The sequence below is a fragment of the Ranitomeya imitator genome, chromosome 2 (genome assembly GCF_032444005.1).
Source record: "Ranitomeya imitator isolate aRanImi1 chromosome 2, aRanImi1.pri, whole genome shotgun sequence".
In the NCBI taxonomy this organism is placed as follows: Eukaryota; Metazoa; Chordata; class Amphibia; order Anura; family Dendrobatidae; genus Ranitomeya; species Ranitomeya imitator.
In genome coordinates this window covers 527,691,272-527,714,359 of record NC_091283.1, presented here as the reverse complement: position 1 = coordinate 527,714,359, position 23,088 = coordinate 527,691,272, and the positions used below count along the sequence as shown (strand labels likewise).

At 41.4% G+C, this 23,088-nt stretch overlaps 1 protein-coding gene across 1 annotated transcript in view; it reads left to right on the top strand.

Moving 5' to 3' along the window:
* The window catches only part of LOC138664849 (G protein-activated inward rectifier potassium channel 1-like), a 175,500-nt gene extending 161,152 nt beyond the window's left edge, over positions 1–14,348 (top strand). Inside the window, exon 3 of the mRNA XM_069751854.1 lies at positions 13,502–14,348. Within this exon, the coding sequence (XP_069607955.1) occupies positions 13,502–14,103 (602 nt within the window). The 3' untranslated portion in view covers positions 14,104–14,348. The remainder of the gene's footprint in view (positions 1–13,501) is intronic.
* The last annotated feature ends 8,740 nt before the right edge of the window (positions 14,349–23,088 follow it).

Sequence of the window (23,088 nt, the reverse complement as noted above, 5' to 3'; positions counted from 1 at the left end):
GGCAAAATAGGAAATTCCAGGCTAAAAAATCATTTTTGAGAAAAGAAAAATTATTTTTTATTTTCATGGCCCTGCATTATAAACTTCTGTGAAGCACCTGGGGGTTTAAAGTGCTCAATATGCATCTAGATAAGTTCCTTGTGGGGGAGCTCCATTGCATAGGCACACAGGGGCTTTCCAAATGCGACATGGTGTCCGCTAACAAATGGAGCTAATTTTCCATTCAAAAAGTCAAAAGGCGCGCCTTCCCTTCTGAGCCCTGCCGTGTGCCCAAACAGTGGTTTACCCCCACATATGAGGTATCGGCGTACTCGGGAGAAATTGCTCAACAAATTTTAGGATCCATTTTATCCTATTGCCCATGTGAAAATGAAAAAATTGAGGCGAAAAGAATTTTTTTGTGAAAAAAAAGTACTTTTTCATTTTTACGGATCAATTTGTGAAGCACCTGAGGGTTTAAAGTGCTCACTAGGCATCTAGATAAGTTCCTTGGGGGGTCCAGTTTCCAAAATGGGGTCACTTGTTGGGGAGCTCCAATGTTTAAGCACACAGGGTCTCTCCAAACGCGACATGGTGTCCGCTAACGATGGAGATAATTTTTCATTCAAAAAGTCAAATGGCGCTCCTTCCCTTCCGAGCCTTACCATGTGCCCAAACAGTGGTTTACCCCCACATGTGAGGTATCGGTGTGCTCAGGAGAAATTGCCAAACAAATTTTAGGATCCATTTTATCCTGTTGTCCATGTGAAAATGAAAAAATTGAGGCTAAAAGAATTTTTTTTGTGAAAAAATAGTACTTTTTCATTTTTACGGATCAATTTGTGAAGCAGCTGGGGGTTTAAAGGGCTCACTATGCATCTAGATGGGCGTCTAGTTTCCAAAATGGGGTCACTTGTGGGGGAGCTCCAATTTTTAGGCACACGGGGGCTCTCCAAACTTGACATGGTGTCCGCTAAAGAGTGCAGCCAATTTTTCATTCAAAAAGTCAAATGGCGCTCCTTCCCTTCCAAGCCCTGCCGTGCGCCCAAACAGTGGTTTACCCCCACATATGAGGTATCAGCGTACTCAGGACAAATTGGACAACAACTTTCGTGGTTCAGTTTCTCCTTTTACCATTGGGAAAATACAAAAATTGTTGCTGAAATATCATTTTTGTGACTAAAAAGTTAAATGTTCATTTTTTCCTTCCATGTTGCTTCTGCTGCTGTGAAGCACCTGAAGGGTTAATAAACTTCTTGAATGTGGTTTTGAGTACCTTGAGGGGTGCAGTTTTTAGAATGGTGTCACTTTTGGGTATTTTCAGCCATATAGACCCCTCAAACTGACTTCAAATGTGAGGTGGTCCCTAAAAAAAATGGTTTTGTAAATTTCGTTGTAAAAATGAGAAATCGCTGGTCAAATTTTAACCCTTATAACTTCCTAGCAAAAAAAAATTTTGTTTCCAAAATTGTGCTGATGTAAAGTAGACGTGTGGGAAATGTTATTTATTAACTATTTTGTGTCACATACCTCTCTGGTTTAACAGAATAAAAATTCAAAATGTGAAAATTGCGAAATTTTCAAAATTTTTGCCAAATTTCTGTTTTTATCACAAATAAACACAGAATTTATTGACCTAAATTTACCACTAACATGAAGCCCAATATGTCACGAAAAAACAATCTCAGAACCGCTAGGATCCATTGAAGCGTTCCTGAGTTATTACCTCATAAAGGGACACTGGTCAGAATTGCAAAAAACGGCAAGGTCTTTAAGGTCAAAATAGGCTGGGTCATGAGGGGGTTAACGACCAGAGGTACAGAGGTATTTTTGGTTTTGCATTTTCATTTTTTGCTCCCCTTCTTCCCAGAGCCATAACTTTTTTAATTTTTTGGTCAAAATGTCCATATGAGAGCTTATTTTTTGCGGGAAGAGTTGTAATTTTGAACATCATTAGTTTTAACATATAGTGTACTGTAAAACAGGAAAAAATTCCAAGTTCGATGAAATTGTAAAAAAAGAGCAATCCCACAGTTTTTTTTCGGTGGTTTTTTACCATGTTCACTAATTGCTAAAACTGACCTACCATTATGATTCTCCAGGTCATTACGAGTTCATAGACACCAAACATGTATAGGTTCTTTTTGGCCACAACCCAGTGGCACTCATAGCGATCCGCCAGTGACAGCCATAGAGGTCTGCTGGAGACCTGGTTGTGATTCTTACCGATCGTTGACCCGCAATCACGTGACGGGGTCACCGATGGGCAGGATTTCCGGAGCGCTTGCCAGAAGCACAAGTTAAATGCAGCTATCAAAGATTGCCAGCGGCATTTAACTAGTTAACAGCCGCAGGTGGATCTCAATTCCACCCTCATCTATTAGAGGCACATGTCAGCTGTTCAAAACAACTGTCAAGTGCCAGAAAAGATGTGGGCTCAGCGGCGGAACCCACATCAAAGGGAGGTAGTCCAACATCGGCGTACTATTACGCCCGATGTCGGAAGGGGTTAAAGGGAACCTGTCAGCAGGATGGTGCACAGTAACCTACACACATTGTCAGGTCGGTGCCGTTATACTGATTAAAATGATACTTTGTTTGATGAAATCCATCTTGTGGTTGTTGTTTAATTTACTTTCAGTTTTGATTTAATGATATGCTCATGCTCCAGGACGGCCTGTGAGAGATCTTCATGTGATGCTCTGATTAGCTATTCATGTGTATGACTTCTGACAGGTCACTGATCCCTCAGTAGTGAAGTATAACGTGGCACAGCTGTGTCGGTGCTCAAGAGAGGTTTCCCACACCAGTAAATATAGTAAATAAATAACTTGGCACTCAACTTGGTGGATAGTGGTAGTCAAGAAAATCAAAATTTATTACTTAGAGTAGCAGTCCAGCAAAATAAACGTTTCGGTCAAACATTAAGACCTTCTTCAGTAAACCGACTGCTGTTATGTTGAAGTGTAAACGGCACTTATATGTGTATGACTGAGGGGTCCTATGTTTAAATCCAGTAGGACCTGAAAGATGGCTGCATATAGCCAAACAAGATGATATCAGTTCTCTTCCACAGGAAATATAAGGAAAGGATAACTTGGGAGAAGGACTTGAGATATCTGGAGAGATGTGTGGCTACGAGAGTAATGTCACACACATAGAAAAATGATGGTGTCCAAAGGATAACTATGTTATAAAGTATCCAGGGGTAATTCCATATAACGATACTGGTATCATACAGCTCCGAAATGACGTGGACCGAAGGAGAACATCAACGCGGTATCCACTGATCCCTCAGTGACCTACCCCCTAGTTTCTATAATGAATATTATATATACACAGGTGTTTCTCGCAAAATTAGAATATCATCAAATGTTAATTTATTTCAGTTCTTCAATACAAAAAGCGAAACTCATTATATAGAGTCATTACAAACAGAGTCTATTTCAAGTGTTTATTTCTGTTGATGATTATGGCTTACAGCCAATGAAAACCCAAAAGTCATTATCTCGGTATATTAGAATAATTAACAAAAAACACCTGCAAAGGCTTCCTAAGTGTTTAAAAAAGGTCCTGTAGTCGGTTTCAGCAGGCTCCAAAATCATGGGGAAGACTACTGACTTGACAGATGTCCAGAGGGAAATCATTAACACATTCCACAAGGAGGGTAAACCATAAAAGGTCATTGCTAAAGAAGCTGGCTGTTCACAGAGTGCTGTATCCAAGCATCTTAATGGAAAGTTGTGTGGAAGGAAAAAGTGTGGTACAAAAAGGTGCACAAGCAACCAGGATAACCACAGACTTGAAAGAATTGTTAAGATAAGGCCATTAAAAAATTTGGGGGAGATCCACAAGGAGTGGACTGCTGTTGGAGTCATTGCTTCAAGAGCCACCACACACAGACATATCAAGGACATGGGCTACAAGTGTCGCATTCTTTGTGTCAAGCCAATCATGGCCAATAGACAATGTCAGAAGCGTTTTACCTGGACAAGGAGAATAGGAACTGGACTGTTCCTCAGTGGTCCAATGTGTTATTTTCAAATGAAAGTAAATTTTGCATTTCATTTGGAAATCAAGGTCCCACATACAGTGGGGCAAAAAAGTATTTAGTCAGTCAGCAATAGTGCAAGTTCCACCACTTAAAAAGATGAGAGGCGTCTGTAATTTACATCATAGGTAGACCTCAACTATGGGAGACAAACTGAGAAAAAAAAATCCAGAAAATCACATTGTCTGTTTTTTTAACATTTTATTTGCATATTATGGTGGAAAATAAGTATTTGGTCAGAAACAAAATTTCATCTCAATACTTTGTAATATATCCTTTGTTGGCAATGACAGAGGTCAAACGTTTTCTGTAAGTCTTCACAAGGTTGCCACACACTGTTGTTGGTATGTTGGCCCATTCCTCCATGCAGATCTCCTCTAGAGCAGTGATGTTTTTGGCTTTTCGCTTGGCAACACGGACTTTCAACTCCCTCCAAAGGTTTTCTATAGGGTTGAGATCTGGAGACTGGCTAGGCCACTCCAGGACCTTGAAATGCTTCTTCCGAAGCCACTCCTTCGTTGCCCTGGCGGTGTGCTTTGGATCATTGTCATGTTGAAAGACCCAGCCACGTTTCATCTTCAATGCCCTTGCTGATGGAAGGAGGTTTGCACTCAAAATCTCACGATACATGGCCCCATTCATTCTTTCATGTACCCGGATCAGTCGTCCTGGCCCCTTTGCAGAGAAACAGCCCCAAAGCATGATGTTTCCACCACCATGCTTTACAGTAGGTATGGTGTTTGATGGATGCAACTCACTATTCTTTTTCCTCCAAACACGACAAGTTGTGTTTCTACCAAACAGTTCCAGTTTGGTTTCATCAGACCATAGGACATTCTCCCAAAACTCCTCTGGATCATCCAAATGCTCTCTAGCAAACTTAAGAAGGGCCTGGACATGTACTGGCTTAAGCAGTGGGACACGTTTGGCACTGCAGGATCTGAGTCCATGGTGGTGTAGTGTGTTACTTATGGTAGGCCTTGTTACATTGGTCCCAGCTCTCTGCAGTTCATTCACTAGGTCCCCCCGCGTGGTTCTGGGATTTTTGCTCACCGTTCTTGTGATCATTCTGACCCCACGGGGTGGGATTTTGCGTGGAGCCCCAGATCGAGGGAGATTATCAGTTGTCTTGTATGTCTTCCATTTTCTAATTATTGCTCCCACTGTTGATTTCTTCACTCCAAGCTGGTTGGCTATTGCAGATTCAGTCTTCCCAGCCTGGTGCAGGGCTACAATTTTGTTTCTGGTGTCCTTTGACAGCTCTTTGGTCTTCACCATAGTGGAGTTTGGAGTCAGACTGTTTGAGGGTGTGCACAGGTGTCTTTTTATACTGATAACAAGTTTAAACAGGTGCCATTACTATAGGTAATGAGTGGAGGAAAGAGGAGACTCTTAAAGAAGAAGTTACAGGTCTGTGAGAGCCAGAAATCTTGATTGTTTGTTTCTGACCAAATACTTATTTTCCACCATAATATGCAAATAAAATGTTAAAAAAACAGACAATGTGATTTTCTGGATTTTTTTTTCTCAGTTTGTCTCCCATAGTTGAGGTCTACCTATGATGTAAATTACAGACGCCTCTCATCTTTTTAAGTAGTGGAACTTGCACTATTGCTGACTGACTAAATACTTTTTTGCCCCACTGTATCTGCTGGTGTAGGTCCACTGTGTTTTATCAAGATCAAAGTCAGTGCAGCCAGGAAATTATAGAGCACTTCATACTTCCCTCTGCCAACAAGGTGTTTTGGAGATGGAAATTTAATTCTCCAGCAGGACTTGGCACCTGTCCACGCTGCCAAAAGTATCAATACCTGGTTTAAATACAACAGTATCACTGTGTTTGATTGGCCAGCAAACTCGTCTGACCCTAACCCCATAGAGAATCCATGGGGTATTGTCAAGATGAAGATGAGAGACACCGGACCCAACAATGCAAACGAGCTGAAGGCTGCTATCAAAGCAACCTGGGCTTCGAGAACACCTCAGCAGTGCCAAAGGCTCATCGTCTCATCGTCTCCATGCAATGCTGCATTGATGCATTAATTGATGCAAAAGGAGCCCCAACAAGTATTGAGTGTATTTACTGAACATATATTTCAGTACACCAACATTTCGGATTTTAAAATAATTTTTCAAGCTGGTGTTATAAAGTGTTCTAATTTAGTGAGATAATGACTTTTGGGTTTTCATTGGCTGTAAGCCATAATCATCAACATTAACAGAAAAAAGCACTGGAAATACAGTGGGTACTGAAAGTATTCAGCCACTTGGTAAGTTAAAAAAAAAGTTCATTTCTTCACATTATTGTACACTCTGCACCCCATCTTGACTGAAAAAAACAGAAATGTAGAAATTATTGCAAATGCAGTAAAAAAGAAAAACTGAAATATCACATGGTCATAAGTATTCAGACCCTTTGCTCAGACACTCATATTTAAGTCACATGCTGTCCATTTCTTTGTGATTCTCCTTGAGATGCTTCTACTACTTCATTGGAGTCCAGCTGTGTTTAATTAAACTAATAGGACTTGATTTGGAAAGGCACACACCTGTCTATATAAGACCTCACAGCGCATGTCATACCATATGAGAATCATGAGGTCAAAGGAACTGGCCAAGGAGCTCAGAGACAGAATTTTAGCAAGGCACAGATCTGGCCAAGGTTACAACAGAATTTCTACAGTACTCAAGGATTGTAAAAGCACAGTGGCCTCCATAATCCTTAGAAGAAGTTTGGGACCACCAGAAGTCTTCCTAGACCTGGCCGTCCAGCCAAACTGAGCAATTGTGGGAGAAGAGCCTTGGTGAGAGAGGTAAAGAAGAACCCCAAGATCACTGTGGTTGAGCTTCAGAGATGCAGCAGGGAGATTGGAGAAAGTTCCACAAAGTCAACTATCACTGCAGCACTCCACCAGTCGGGCCTTTATTAGTAGAGTGGCCTGACGGAAACCTCTCCTCAGTGCAAGACATATGAAAGCCTGCATAGAGTTTGCTAAAAACACATGAAGGACTTTCAGACTATGAGAAATAAGATTCTCTGGTCTAATGAGACAAAGATAGACCTTTTTGGTGATAATTCTAAGTGGTATGTGTGGAGAAAACCAGGCACTGCTCATCACCTGCCCAATACAATCCCAACAGTGAAACATGGTGGTGACAGCATCATGCTATGGGGGTGTTTTTTAACTGCAGGGACAGGACGACTGCTTGACTTTGAAGGAAACATGAATGCGGCCAAGTACAGAGACATCCTGGATGAAAACCTCTTCCAGAGTGCTCTGGACCTCAGACTTGGCCGAAGGTTCACCTTTCAACAAGCATACAGCTAAAATAACACTGAGTGGCTTCATAACAACTTTGTGACCATTCTTGACTGGCCCAGCCAGAGCCTTGACCTAAACCCAATTGAGCATCTCTGGAGAGACCTGGAAATGGCTGTACAGCAACATTCACATCCAACCTGACAGAACTGGAGAGAATCTGCAAGGAAGAATGGCAGAGGATCCCCAAATCCAGGTGTGAAAAACTTGTTGCATCATTCCCAAGAAGACTCATGGCTATACTAGCTCAAAAGGGTGCCTCTACTAAATAATGAGCTAAGTTAATACTTATGAGTTGACCATGTGATATTTCAGTTTTTCTTTTATAATAAATTTGGAAAAATCACTACATTTCTGTTTTTTTCAGTCAAGATGGGATGCAGAATGTATATTAATGAGAAAAAAATGAACTTTTTTGAATTTATCAAATGGCTGCAAAGAAACAAAGTGAAAAATTTAGAGGTGTCTGAATAATTGCCATACCCACTGTAGATCACTCTGTTTGAGGTTATCCTGATATTCCCAAAAAAAAATCCATTTGAAAATGGCACCCAAATCAGGATAACGTCAAACACATTAATTATACACACATAAATATGCTGGCAGAGCGAGTTTTTTTTTTTCAATATGGATATTTAATATTCTTTACGTAAACTAGGGGGCAGGTCACTGAGTTTGTCAGCAGTCTTCATTATGAATAGGTAATCACTCAGCACCACATGAAGACCTCCCCAAACAAGTTGGTTTTCATCAACCAATGTATCATTTTTACCCCTTTACCCCCGAAGATGGTTTTCACGAAACTGACCAGGCCAATTTTTATCATTCTGACCACTGTCAGTTTGTCAGGTAATAACTCTGGAACGCTTCAACGGATCCCGGTGATTCTGAGAATTTTTTTTATGACAGCATGTACTTCATGATAGTGGTAAAATTTCTTCATTATGACTTGCGTTTATTTGCGAAAAAAATGGAAATATGGCGAAAAATTTGTTAATTTTTGCCATTTTCCAACTTTGAATCTTGACGCCCTTAAATCACAGACATATGTCACGCAGAATAGTTAATAAAAAACATTTCCTACATGTCTACTTTATATCAGCACAATTTTGGAACCAATTTTTTTGTTAGGAAGTTATAATAAGGGTTAAAAGTTGACCAGCAATTTTTCATTTTTCCACCAAAATTTACAAAACCATTTTTTTTAGGGACCACACCACATTTGAAGTCACTTTGAGGGGTCTATATGAAAGAAAATACCCAAAAGTTACACCATTCTAAAACCCGCACCCCTGAAAATGCTCAAAACCACATTCAAGAAGTTTATTAACCCTTCAGGTGCTTCACAGGAATTTTTGGAATGTGGAAAAAAAGGAACATTTAACTTTTTTTCACAAAAAAATTACTGTATATTGAGTTTTTGAGTTTGGCTGCTGTCACACACTAAAAGACACTTTTTATTGCAAAAAATAGTTTTTACATCACTATATTTTAAGAGCTATAATTTTTCCATATTTTGGCCCACAGAATCATGTGAGGACTCGTTTTTTGTGACTCGAGTCAACATTTTTATTGGTACCATTTTTGGACACATCACATTTTTTGATTGCTTTCTATTCCGATTTTTGGGAAGCAGAATGAACAAAAACCAGCAATTCAGGAATTGTTTGGGAGGAGGGGGTTTATGCCGTTCCGTGGGTGGTAAGAAGTTTTATTTCTTTGGTCAGTACGATTACAGCAATCCCTCATTTATATCTCTTATTACATAATAAAAAATATTTTATATAAGAATGCTGATGGAGCTATTTGGCATCTTGTTTTTTGCTTGACAAGATGACGTTTTCACCAATATCATGTTTATTTATATCCATCTGTTTAATCACGCTTTTTTACACTTTTTGTTCAGCGATATGATGATAAAGCATTGTTTTTTTGCCTTGTTTTTTATTTACTTTTATGGTGTTTACTAAAGGGGTTAACTAGTGGGACAGTTTTAGGATATGTTCACACGTTCCTGATTTCCATCCTTTTTTTTTCAGGACTGTTTTTTAAAAAACTGCAGCTCTTGGCAGAAAACGCAGGTCCTTTTTTTGGTCCTTTTTTTGTCCTTTTTTGATCCTTTTTTTGATCCTTTTTTTGATCCTTTTTTTATGCAGTTTTCTATGCAGTTAAAATGGCTGAAAATACCCTAACCCTACCCCTAACCGTACCCCTAACCGTACCCCTAACCCTACCCCTAACCCTAACCCTACCCCTAACCCTACCCCTAACCCTACCCCTAACCCTATTCTAACCTTAGTGGGAAAAAAAAAAAATTCTTAATTTTTTTTTATTGTCCCTACCTATGGGGGTGACAAAGGGGGGGGGGGTCATTTACTATTTTTTTTTATTTTGATCACTGAGATAGGTTATATCTCAGTGATCAAAATGCACTTTGGAACGAATCTGCCGGCCCGGCATTTTGCAAGATGGCGGCGCCCAAGGAGAAGACGGCCGGACGGACACCGGGACGCCGGGTAAGTATAAGGGGGGGAGATTAGGGCACGGGGGGGGGCATCGGAGCACTGGGGGCGCATCGGAGCATGGGACGGTGGGATTGGAGCACGGGGGGGCGGGATTGGAGCACGGGGGGGCAGCCACACTCCGCCCACGCACTTCCGCCCGCTTCCCCGCACTTCCTGCTGCAGCGGTTCGGCACCACAAACCGCAGTAAAACCCGCAGATATTTTTTTCATCTGCGGGTTTTACTGCGGGTTTGACCTCACAATGGAGGTCAATGGGTGCAGAACCGCTGCGGCTCCGAAAAAAGAAGTGACATGGTACTTCTTTTTTACCGCGGCTATTCAGCGCGGCTTTTTTTCCCGATTCCCGCATCATGTGCACAGTGGTTCCTGTTTTCCATAGGGTACAGTACACTGTACCCTGCATGGAAAACAGCTGCGGAACCGCAGCTGCAAAAACGCTGCGGTTCCGCAGAAAAAAACGCACTGTGTGAACATGACCTTAGGGTATGTGCACACGTCAGGTTTTTTCCTGACAAAATCCTGAGAATTCTGCCAGAAATCCGCGGAATTTGCACGTTTTTTTCGCAGATTTTTTGCGGAATTTTTGCGGATTTTTTTTTTTCCGGAATGTCCTTTTTGATATGGAATCCACAAAAAATCTGCAAAAAGAATGAGCATGTCCGTTCTTTTTGCGGAATGCGGTTTTTTTGCGGAAAAAAAACGCTAACATATGCACAAAAAATGCGGAATGCATTCTAACAAATAGGATGCATAATGTTAGCGTTTTTTTACTGGATTTATAGTGTTTTTATAGCGAAATTCCGCAAAAAAAACGCTAAAAATCCGGACGTGTGCACATACCCTTATAGGTCAGGTCGTTGTGACTGTGGCGATACTAAATTTGTGCACTTTTAATTATTATTTTTTTCATAAAAATATTTATTTTGCACAGCATCTCCATGCTGTTCAATCTGTCAGCTCTGCACTGACAGAGAAAGTTGCTAATCAGGAGACATTGCAAAACAAGTTGTATGGTGCAATTTATCCAGTTACCCTTCTGAAATTACAATATTTTGGGCTAAAAAACATTTTTGTGGGAAAAATGAGATTTTTTTTTATTTTCGCGGCTGAACGTTATAAACTTCTATGAAGCAACTGGGGGGTTCACCACACATCTAAATAAGTTCCCTGAGAGGTGTAGTTTTCGAAGTGGGGTCACTTGTGTTTTTTTTCACTGTTTAGAAACATCAGGGGCTCTCCAAACGCAACATGTGTCCGCTAATTATTCCAGCAAATGTTACATTCCAAAAGTAAATGGCACTCCTTCCCTTCTGAGCTCTGTTGTGCGCCCAAACAATGGTTTTCCACAACATATGGGGCATGCTCAAGAGAAATTGCACAACAAATTGTATGGTGCAATATCTCCAGTTAATCTCATGAAAATAAAAATTTGGGTCTATAGGAAATTTTTTGTGAAAAAGTTATATGTTTAATTTTTCCTTCCACATTCCATAAATTCCTGTGAAGCACCTGAAGGGTTAATAAACTTCTAGAATGTTGCTTTGAATACCTTGAGGGGAACAGTTTTTAGAATGGTGTCACTTTTTGGCATTTTCTATCATACAGGCCCCCAAAGTCACTTCAAATGTGATGTGGTCCCTCAAAAAATGGTTTTGTAAATTTTGTTGTAAAAATAAGAAATCGCTGATCAAATTTTAACCCTTATAACTTCCTAATAAGTAAAAATTATATTTCAAACATTGTGCTGATGTAAAGTAGACATGTGGGAAATGTTATGTATTAACTATTTCCATTCTGATTTAAGGCATAAAAATTAAAATACAAAAATTGCTACATTTTCCACATTTTTCGCCAAATTTCCGATTTCTTCACAAATAAAAGCAAGTCATATCAAATAAATTTTACCACTATCATGAAGTAGAAATCGTCACAAAAAAAAACCCTCAGAAACAGTGGAATCCATTGAAGCATTCCAGAGTTATGACCTCATAAATTGACAGTGGTCAGAACTGAAAAAATTGTCCTGGTCAGGGGTTAGGTATATATTTGAGTTCCAGAATGCAGAACATTCCCACAAAATACAGGACTGTTTGCAAGTATGCACCAATAACAAATGGCTAACTTTTTTTGACTCTTTAGTTTTTAACATTTTGCTATGCTTCACTCTGGTTTTGATCATTTTTTCTGTAATAATCTTGTTTCCTGTCCTTTAGGAGCAATTTCCTAAAACAAGTCTTTGTAGAGAGGAACGCCACTGAACTTAATGTCAACTTTGGGGTTAGGGCTTGTTTCTGCTTCTTCTGCTTGCCGGGTTATCTCCTTATAATGCGCACTGATAATATGCTCTCTCGGCAGCTCGTCACTTCTCACCAGAGCTGACGAGGGATCGCACTGTCACTGTGTATTAAAAAGAATATTGCACAGTGACAAGATCCTACTGAGCACACTTTGGAATTGACAACCAACATATACTCAATAGAGCAGTGGGTAGCTCTGCCCCTGGAATAGATGTCAGTGACCGCAGCTTATCTCCCTTGATTACGTCTTGTTTTACTATCGCAACATGCACTGGAGATTCTCAAGCAAAACATCAGGAAGAAAAGTAATTAGATCATTACATTAAAAAGATAGGTATTTCGGATTACATTTGTGTAGGATAATATCTCTATTGACTTGTATGCCTTTAGGCCATGTTCACACTATGCGGTCTTTACTGCGGAACCGCTGCGATTTTGCCGCTGCGGGTCCGCAGCTGTTTTCCATGCAGGGTACAGTACAATGTTACCCTATGGAAAACAGAAACCGCAGTGTACATGATGTGGAAAAACCCGAAAAAAACCGCACAGAATTGCTGCGGAAAAAATGAAGGACCATGTCACTTCTTTGTGCAGAATCGCAGCGATTCTGCACCCATAGAAATGCATTGATCCGCTTACTTCCCGCATGGGGCTGTGCCCACCATGCGGGAAGTAATGCGGATAATGTGCGGGTTATACCCGGGGTGGAGGAGAGGAGACTCTCCTCCAGGCCCCGGGAACCATATTTGTGTAAAAAAAAGAATTAAAATAAAAAATAATGTATACTCACCCTCGGAAGTCTCAGCGCTGCACGCGGCCGTCCGGTCTCAGGTTTGCTATGCGACCAGGACCTTCGGTGACGTCGCAGTCACATGACCGGGACGTCACCGAAGGTCCTGGTCGCACAGCATCTTTGGAACCGGACCGCCGCCTGCAGCGCCGAGGAGATCGGGACGTCAGAGGGTGAGTATATCATGATTTTATTATTTTTAACACTACTATTGATGCTGCATATTGCTGCATATGCAGCATCAATAGTAGGGGTAAATCCCGCAGCGGAACCCGCAGGACAAACCGCGATAAATCTGCAGGGATAACCGCAGCGGGTTTGCCCTGCAGATTTATCAAATCCGCTGCGGGAGAACCCGTAGAATAAAAAGCAACGTGTGAATGTGGCCTTATTCTTATTTGGGACTCGTATAGTTTAACAGAAATGTGATTACTTTGGCGACTCTAAAGCTCCTGACAGTTTCCCTCTAATACATACAATATATCATATGTATATTATTAAATTTAAAAAAATCTAATAACATCTTGATTGTCTTGCAGGAATGACTTGCCAAGCAAGAACATCCTATACTGAGGATGAAGTACTTTGGGGACATAGATTTCTTCCAGTCATGTCCCTAGAAGAGGGCTTCTTCAGGGTGGACTACTCCCAGTTTCACGCAACCTTTGAAGTCCCAACTCCTTACTACAGTGTAAAGGAATTAGAGGACAAACAAGCCCCAAGTTCTCCTCTAACATCTCTTTGCAATGATAAATATAACCGGGATAGGGTTTGCTCTTTGGACTACCTCAATGTGTTTGAAGTAGGCAGCAGTTTACTTCCATCCAAGCTTCAAAAACTCAGTCGGGGCAGTGACAACACCCAGAGAAAACTACTAAGAATGTGTAGTAATAGTGTGGAAAGAGCATGTAGCACCGGGGACCTCCCATTAAAAATACAACGGATCACAGTTTCCACATGTGAAGACAGCGAGGAGAATACACCACTGAAATATTTCAAGGTAAAACCCGAGTGTATGACACAGTCTACTGGAAACCTCCAGCTTCAGAAGAAGACACAGGGCATGCTAACCTTGGGGACAATGCTGGATAGTAATCTACCAGCAAAGCTGAGGAAAATGAATTCTGGCTGCATCAGCTAAACTTATATGACCTGAAGAGGTTTCCTAAGTGGAATATAATAATAAATGGCCTTAAACTTTGTGACAAGAAGAGACATTCACTGTTCTACATTTTTGTCATAAAACATTGTTTTCGACATTAAAACATGCATTGAAAAAGTGGTTTCTTTTCATTAATGCATGAGAATTGACACATAGATTATATAATATGTATTTGGAACGAGGAAAAAAATAGTTGAAAATAATAAAAATTCTCTTAAAATGTGAATCAAGATTTACTGAATGTGCATGACCTCGGGTATTTACTGCTCTGTTTGTGTGCAGTTTTTAAGATTTATACTTATTTCATACATGTTTTATTTTCCCAGTTTTTTATTATGTCCTTAAGAGCGTGTCTTGGTCGGTATTTTGCATCAGTGTTTGTATGCCAAGTGGAACATACAGAGAAAAACTATAACTGAAAGATTGACACCTGAGATACTCCTGATTTTGCCATACAAACACTGATGAAATATTGATCAAAAATACTGATGTGTAAAAAAAAAACCTTAGACAGGTTATCAATATCAAATCGATGGGGTTCCGACTCCCTACACCTCGTTTGTTTGATTGAAGAGGTCTGTGTCTTTATTGCTTACCTGGCACAGGGCCATACATTTTTTAGTAGCAGTGCTTGGTATTGCAGCTAAGTCCCACTCAGGAGATTGAACAGCAGTGGCTGTAATACCTGGCAAAGCCACTACAAATTGTATACCGTGGACCCTTTAAAAAGCTAACCGAATATCAGCACAAACAGCTGGACTTCTCTTAATTAGGTATTCATGACTGATCCTAAGAATAGCTATTCAAGGTAAGAGTCACCCAAAACCTTTTAACAAAGAGGCATTCCTACCCACAAAGAATGTATCTAGATGTCTAGATCAACAGTGTAGCAACCGGGGGACGGGGCAGTGACAATTAAACTCTATAGCAGAGTAGGGAAGCATTGTATCCCTGCACTACTGCTCTCTGTTCTGGAGACCGCAGGTCGCTATAAACTGCATTGTGATGATTGCATTGTGTTGGTCCACCTGCACCCTGCAGCTGTCTGCCATCAGACTCGCAAGGCAAGGAACCAGGGCTAAATGCATATATGATGTTTATTTGTTATTTTAATAATACTTGTAAGGGGACTGTGAGGCCATCATACAGTGTGAAGGCTACAGTGGAACATCATACGGTGTGGGGACTACTGTGGCAGCAAATATACCGTGTGGGTGGCATTACACTTTGTATAGGGGGGCCATGGGGCATCATCCAGTGTGGGGGCATTTTACTGTGCATCATGGGGCATGGGGGGCATTATACTGTTAGGACTACTGTGAGGCCATCATAGTGGGTATAGGTGGGCATTATACTGATTATAGAGGGGCTCTAGGGGTCATTAAACTGTCTCATACAGTGTGTGGTGCATTATGCTGTTTACAGGGGGAATTGGTGCCTTATACTGTGCGTAGGATAGCATTATACTGTACACATGGCGTTTTGAGGGCTATCATACTGTTTACAGGGAGCTGTAGAGGCATTATACTGTGTATAGGGGAGCTATAAGGGCATCATATTGCTGTTTACAGGGAACTGTGGAGGCCACCCTACTGTATAAAGGGAGCTGGGGCCCATCATACTATGTATAAGGGACTGTGGAGTACATCATAATGTGTATAGGGGATCAATGGGAACATCATATTGTGTGTGGGACATCATACTGTATATAGGGGAGTGGTGCGCATATCATACTATTTATAGGGAAGCAGCTGAGGCATCACAATGTATATAGCGGAGCTGTGGGTAGAATCTTACTAATTGATCTAATTAATGCTGTACTGTGGAGGACACGGGACTATATTGCTGTACGGAAGAATTAGTGAACATTATTACTGTATGTGAAGGGGACTCAGAGGATATCCCTTAATGACCGTCTATACGTATTTTAACTGACCTGAGATATAAGAGAATAGCCTCCCCATACAGGTGACAATCCAGCTGCTGTCGGCTGTACACTATAGAAGACAACTTGCTGCATCAGCCATTAGTGTTGGCACCGTCCATATCTGTTTAACCCCTTAGATGCTGCTATCAATAGTGACTATATAACATAAATGTTTAAAAGAGTGTGGCTTCTCCCTCTTTCTCCCCATTGGCGCCCTGAGATCGCGATTGTGTGGTCCTGATGTTTTCCATGGCAATTCACGAGCAAATAGTGGCCGTAGAGTCTGCTGGCTATAGCGGCCTGTTCAGAAGTTATCAACATTTAGGTGGTAAAAAATACACTTTTTCATTCCTATCATGCCACTTTGCATTAATTTCTGAAAATAACCTGAAGGGTTAATAAACTACATAATGGAAAATGTTAATATGTCGAGGGGTGCTGTTTTTAAAATGGTATCACTTATTGGTGTTTTTCCAATATATAGGACCCCTAAAGTCACTTCAAACCTGGATAGGTCGCTAAAAAAAATAATTTTGTAAATTTCCATGAAAAAATTAAAAATTACTGCTATACTTTTAAACCTCCTAAAATGCTAACAAAATAAAATAACATTTTACAAATGGTGCTGATGTAAAGCAAACATGAGGGAAATATTATTTATTAATGTTTTGCTATGGTATCACTATCTGAATTAAAGGGATAATCATTTAAATTTTGAAAATTGCTAATTTTTTTACATTTTGTCAAATTTCTGATATTTTTTTTATAAATAAGCAAAACATATCAACATAAATTTACCATTATCATAAAGTACAATGTGTCACGAAAAAACAGTCTCAAAATCACTGGAATTTGTCAAAGCATTCCAGAGTTATTACCACATAAAGTGACACTGGTCAGATTTAAAAAATTGGCTCCGTCACTAAGGGGTTAAATGTTAAGTTGCCACTTAAGAAGAACTATAGTTATGGGTGTGATCGTCAAAAGAGAACACTGGAGCATTATTACTTTCTAGGGGACAAAATGTGGGTATTGTTTTCTAAGGCACTTGCAGAGCACATTCATATTTTCTAGGGATCAAATATACGATCAAGAGGGCATTGTCTTTGTAAGGGGCGCAGTGGTAGGCATTATCATGTGGGCCACTAAGGAGCACTGTATCTGTACCAAACAGTAGGTTCAGTAACAGCAACGAATATGGCAGCAGAAGGCTCAGCATTGGGATGAAAGTAGGATAAGGAGCTTGTGCAAGTTGGGAATAGACGGAGATGATGCTGAAAATGTGAGAAGTCAAACATATTTTTGTTGTAAACTCTGCAGACGAGTCGTGGCTAGAAGTTGTTGCCAGGTCGGTCTGGGCCAGATGGAAATGACGAGAAAAGTGAACAATTTCATCAGACTGAACGTTACCTGTGAGTCTCTGTAACTGTATTGCAATATTTTATATGTTCTGCAAGATTGGTATCTACCACTCTATGATCGACTTATAGCGGTGATATCAGTGTTGGTCTTTGCATAGAGATATATTTTCACTCTTGAAGGCACGTCTTCAAAGAGGCATGCAACTCCTTGCACCCAGCTACAATTCTTACTCCAGTCAAAGACTGGAATAAGATTTGTGACGTAAAGTACACAAGGCTTGTCATGATTTAGATGAGTGGGTGACACCATGCCGCATCCCGAAGCTGGCCGAACCTGGCATGGAAATGACAATTTTTTCAATGACCTGTTAATTAACCGTCCCCTACAACACATGTTCTCTGGTAGTTACATAGGGTGAAAAAAGACCAATGTCCATCAAGTTTAACCTTTCTCCACCAAGCGTGAGGTCTTTATCACTAAATAATCTATGACACAATGTCATTTGTGCTGAAGGAAAGTATCCTCACTTTTTTTAAAAGCTGTTATAGTGTCTGCGATTACTACTTCCTGTGGCAGGGTATTCCACATTCTCACTGCTTTACTGTAAAAAAAACTTTCCTATTTAGCGTCCGGAATCGCCTTTCTTCCACCCATGGTGAGTGCCCCCTAGTCCTTTATATGGTCTTTGGAAGGAATAAATTATTTGCCAGTGTTTTGTACTGACCACACATATATTTATACATATAAATGAGATTCCCTTTGAGGCGTCTTCTAAGCTGAACAAGCCCAACTTTTCCAACTCCCATCATATGAAAGGCCTTCCACCTCTTGCAATAATCTAGTTGCCGCCTTTGAACTGACTCTAACTTCTGAATATCCTTTTTAAAATGTGGAGCCGAAAACTGGATCCCGTATTCTAGATGTGACCTCACCAGTGATTTTTAAAGGGGTAACAATATGTTGGGATTGCAGGATTTTCGCTCTCTTTTTACATATCCTAAAATCTTGTTTGCATTGCGGCTGTTGCTTGCCATTGAGTACTGCTGCTCAACTTACTGGTAACTAGAATACCCAAATCGTTCTGTTCTGTAGTTCCAAGTATACCCCTATTTATTGTATATATATTTAGCTATAGGATTACTCCATCCTAGGTGCATTACTCTACATTTATATACATTAATACCTTAACCCCCGGAGCTTTTTTCGGTTTTGCTTTTCGTTTTTCGCTCCCCTCCTTCCCAGAGCCATAGAGTTTTACTTTCGAACGACACCATTGGTTTTACTATGTCGAGTACTAGAAAAAGGGAAAAAAATTGCAAGCGCAGTGAAACTGCAAAAAAAAGTGCACACTGTTTTTTGATTGGCTTTGTTGCTAGGTTCACTAAATGCTAAAACTGACCTGCCATTATGATTCTCCCGGTCAGTACAAGTTCATAGACACCAAATATGTCTAGGTTCTTTTTATTCTAAATGGTGAAAAAAAAATCCAAACTTTGCTAAAAAAAATAAATTGCGCAATTTTCTGATACCCGTAGTGTCTCCATTTTTCGTAATCTGGAGTTGGGTGAGGGCTTATTTTTTGCATGCCAAGATGACATTTTTAATGATACCATTTTGGTGCAGATACGTTCTTTCGATCGCCCATTATTGCATATTAATGCAATATCGTGGCGACTAAAAAAACGTAATTCTGGCATTTTGACTTTTTTATCGCTACACCATTTAGCAATCAGTTTAATCCTTTTTTATATTGATAGATTGGGCAATTCTGAATGCGGCGATACCAAATATGTATACCGTATATACTCGAGTATAAGCCGAGATTTTTTAGCCTAAATTTTTGGGCTGAAAGTGCCCCTCTCGGCTTATACTCGAGTCACGGTGGGCGGCAGGGTCGGCAGGTGAGGGGGAGAGGGCGCTGAGGCATACTTACCTAGTCCCGCTGCTTCTGACGCTCCCCCTGCCCGTCACACTGTCTCCGGGTGCCGCAGCTCTTCCCCTGTTCAGCGGTCACGTGGGACCGCTCATTAGAGAAATGAATATGGACTCCACTCCCATAGGGGTGGAGCCACATATTCATTCCTCTGAGCGGTGCCAGTGACCGCTGACAGGAAGAGCTGCGGCACCAAAGACAGTGTGACAGGCAGGGGCAGCGTCAGGAGCGCCGGGACTAGGTGAGTATTTTATATTCACCTGTCCGCGTTCCACCCGCCGGGCGCCGCTGTCTTCCCGGTGCCGCTCCATCTTCCCGGCATCTCTCCGCTCTGACTGTTCAGGTCAGAGGGCGCGATGACGCATATAGTGTGCGCGGCGCCCTCTGACCTGATCAGTCAGTGCAGAGAGACATCGGGACAAGACGCCGGGAGCTGCAAGCAAGAAAGGTGAGTATGGCATTTTTTTTTATTATTGCAGCAGCAGCAGCTTTATACGGAGCATCGATGGGGCAAAAATGAACGCTGCAGAGCACTATATGGCACAGCTATGGGGCAAGAATGAACGGTGCAGAGCACTATATGGCACAGCTATGGGGCAAGAATGAACGGTGCAAAGCACTATATGGCACAGCTATGGGACAAGAATGAACAGTGCAGAGCACTATATGGCACAGCTATGGGGCAAAAATGAACGGTGCAGAGCACTACATGGCACAGCTATGGGGCAATAATGAACGGTGCAGAGCACTATATGGCACAGCTATCGGGCAATAATGAACGGTGCAGAGCACTACATGGCACAGCTATGGGGCAATAATGAACGGTGCAGAGCACTATATGGCACAGCTATGGGGCAAGAATGAACAGTGCAGAGCACTATATGGCACAGTTATGGGGCAAGAATGAACGGTGCAGAGCACTATATGGCACAGCTATGGGGCAATAATGAACTGTGCAGAGCACTATATGGCACAGCTATGGGGCAATAATGAACGGTGCAGAGCACTATATGGCACAGCTATGGGGCCATAATGAACGGTATGGAGCATCTATTTTTATTTTTGAAATTCACCGGTAGCTGCTGCATTTTCCACCCTAGGCTTATACTCGAGTCAATAAGTTTTCCCAGTTTTTTGTGGCAAAATTAGGGGGGTCGGCTTATACTCAGGTCGGCTTATACTCGAGTATATACGGTATGTTTTTTATTGTTTTATTTTGAATGGGACGAAAGGGGAGTGATTTGAACTTTTATATGATTTTATTTTTTTCAGAATTTTAAAAACTTTTCTTTCTTCACGTTTGGCATGCTTCAATAGCGTCCATGGGAGGCTAGCAGCTGCCAAAACTTGATCGGCTCTGCTACAAGCACCTGCGGGGCCCAGTACAGAGGGGAAAGCTGAAGAGAGGGCGGCAAAGAGCCACTATATATATACATCCTGAAGAGGCTGTAATGTACTTTTCGCCCCTTTCATTGGCCCTACAAATTTAAACCCTGCACCCTCACCCCATTAGCTAGTTGGCAGGAGGGAAGCAGCGTGATCTAGCAACCTTAAGGGAATGAGGGGGGGGCGCCGCAGTCAGAAGCACCCTCCTTACACAGTACAGTGCCTCCCATTCTTAAAAATCAGTACCACGTGAACCATCATCCAATCCTGTGGCACCCCTGTTACAAGAGAGACTAAGAAGTTGAGACACATCTTCTCATATGTACAGTAAAAAAAGTTCCTATAGGTTTTTATTCATTTGGATAAAGAAACAACTGATGCCGCTGATTGGCTGCAGCAGTTGTGAGCAAGTTACTGGATGCAGTGACGGACAGGAGGTAGAGCAAGAGTTAACAGATTTATTAACGGAGGTATACTCCACACAGGGAGGTAATGGGTTAAGCAGGGGGTATGGGAGTTGATATTAGCACAGTTTGAGTGAGAGGTGAGGTAAAAGATAAAACAACTGTTCTTGAAAGCGTTAACTTATCAGTCCACAGGCTTCCTGGCTGCAGAGCCATAAGTTCCAATGGTGGCGCCCAGGCAACTGGCGCATGATGACTCCGGTGTCGTCCTGAAGAAGCTGAAGGGCCGGTTCCCTGCAATGGCAGTGCGTCCTGGTTGTACCAAGCGGGGTCTTGGATCCAAGGTTCATTGTATGGGAGCAGCACAGTCCGTAACACCGCCAGAGCGCGACTAAGCTCGATAGTAGTATGCGGGTGAGGAATGACACAGTTGTAGATGTTTCACCTGGTCTGTCTTAGGCGGCACGCATGCAGCAACCACCGGACCAGAGCGTCTGTAAATTTCATCACGGGAGACAATGGGCACCCAGCAGATCTCTGTCCACAGTCAGTGTACCTGGACAAAGGAAATCTACAGCGCAGGCCTGCACTATCACGATGCTCAGAGGCCGGACCACCAACTTTCCTCTGCTGTGCGCTGTCTTCCTGCTAAGTCTGTCCCCTCTTTCCCGCACACAGGACCTTTTATCATCGTCACGCCCCCTGCTGTCAAGTGCAAAGGTCGGTCTGGGTTGGAAAACTTTCCCCCAGACAACAATAATGACAGCCGCAACAGTTCCGGAACCAGCGCAAGAGCGGTACCCCCGGTCCGGTCCATCTTCTTACACAGTCATAAGAGTAAAGGGAACATCATTGTTGCAGCCGTGTAAACAAATACAATTTTTTTAGGGTTTAAATAAACCCCTATAAGTTGATACCCTTTAAATAATATTTTCCAAAATACCATAAGCAAAGTTTAAGACAAAGTAAGCCAAAATACCCTCAGAAATAAGCAAGAAACTGCTTTAGGAGTTTGGTTGCTTTAAGCACGTGGACATGCTGATATCTATCAGAGAACAACATGTCCGCCGGTGTTCACATCTCATTTTGAGCCCATAATTGAGATGTACTTCATGGGACTCTCCCAATGTATACCGCAATCTGGGCCATCGTTAGGGGAAGGGGCAAATGCCCATGGTCTTCAATCGCTTGGGTGCCCCCAGCGTCTACAGCAGGAAGTACACTGATAACAGCAGTAAAAGTAAAAGATAAATAAAAATACATACAGGTGCTTCTCACAAAATTTGAATATCATCAAACAGTTAATTTATTTCAGTTCTTGAAAACAAAAAGTGGAACTCATATATTATATTGAGTCATTACAAACAGTGTGATCTATTTCAAGTATTTATTTCTGTTAATGTTGATGATTATGACTTCCAGCCAATGAAAACCAAAAAGTCATTATCTCAGTAAATTAGAATAATTAACAAAAAACACCTGCAAAGGTTTCCTTAGCATTTAAAAAGGTCCCTTAGTCTGTTTCAGTAGGCTCCACAATCACGGGGAAGACTGCTGACTTGACAGATGCCCAGAAGGTAGTCACTGACACACTCCACAAGGAGGGTAAGCCACAAAAGGTCATTGCTAAAGAAGCTGGCTGTTCACAGAGTGCTGTATCCAAGCATATTAATGGAAAGTTAAGTGGAAGGAAAAAGTGTGTTGGAAAAAGGTGCACAAGCAACCGGGATAACCGCAGCCTTGAAATGATAGTTAAAAAAGGCCATTTAAAAATTTGAGGGAGATTCGCAAGGAGTGGACTGCTGCTGGGGTCATTGCTTCAAGAGTAGTATTTCCTGACTGGACAACCACTTTAGATTTTTCTTTATGTGGTTATAACATTAAAGGAATTTTCCACTCAGTGCAAATGTTTAGTCACCAGTGCTGAATACGAACAGAGTGTAATTGGATTT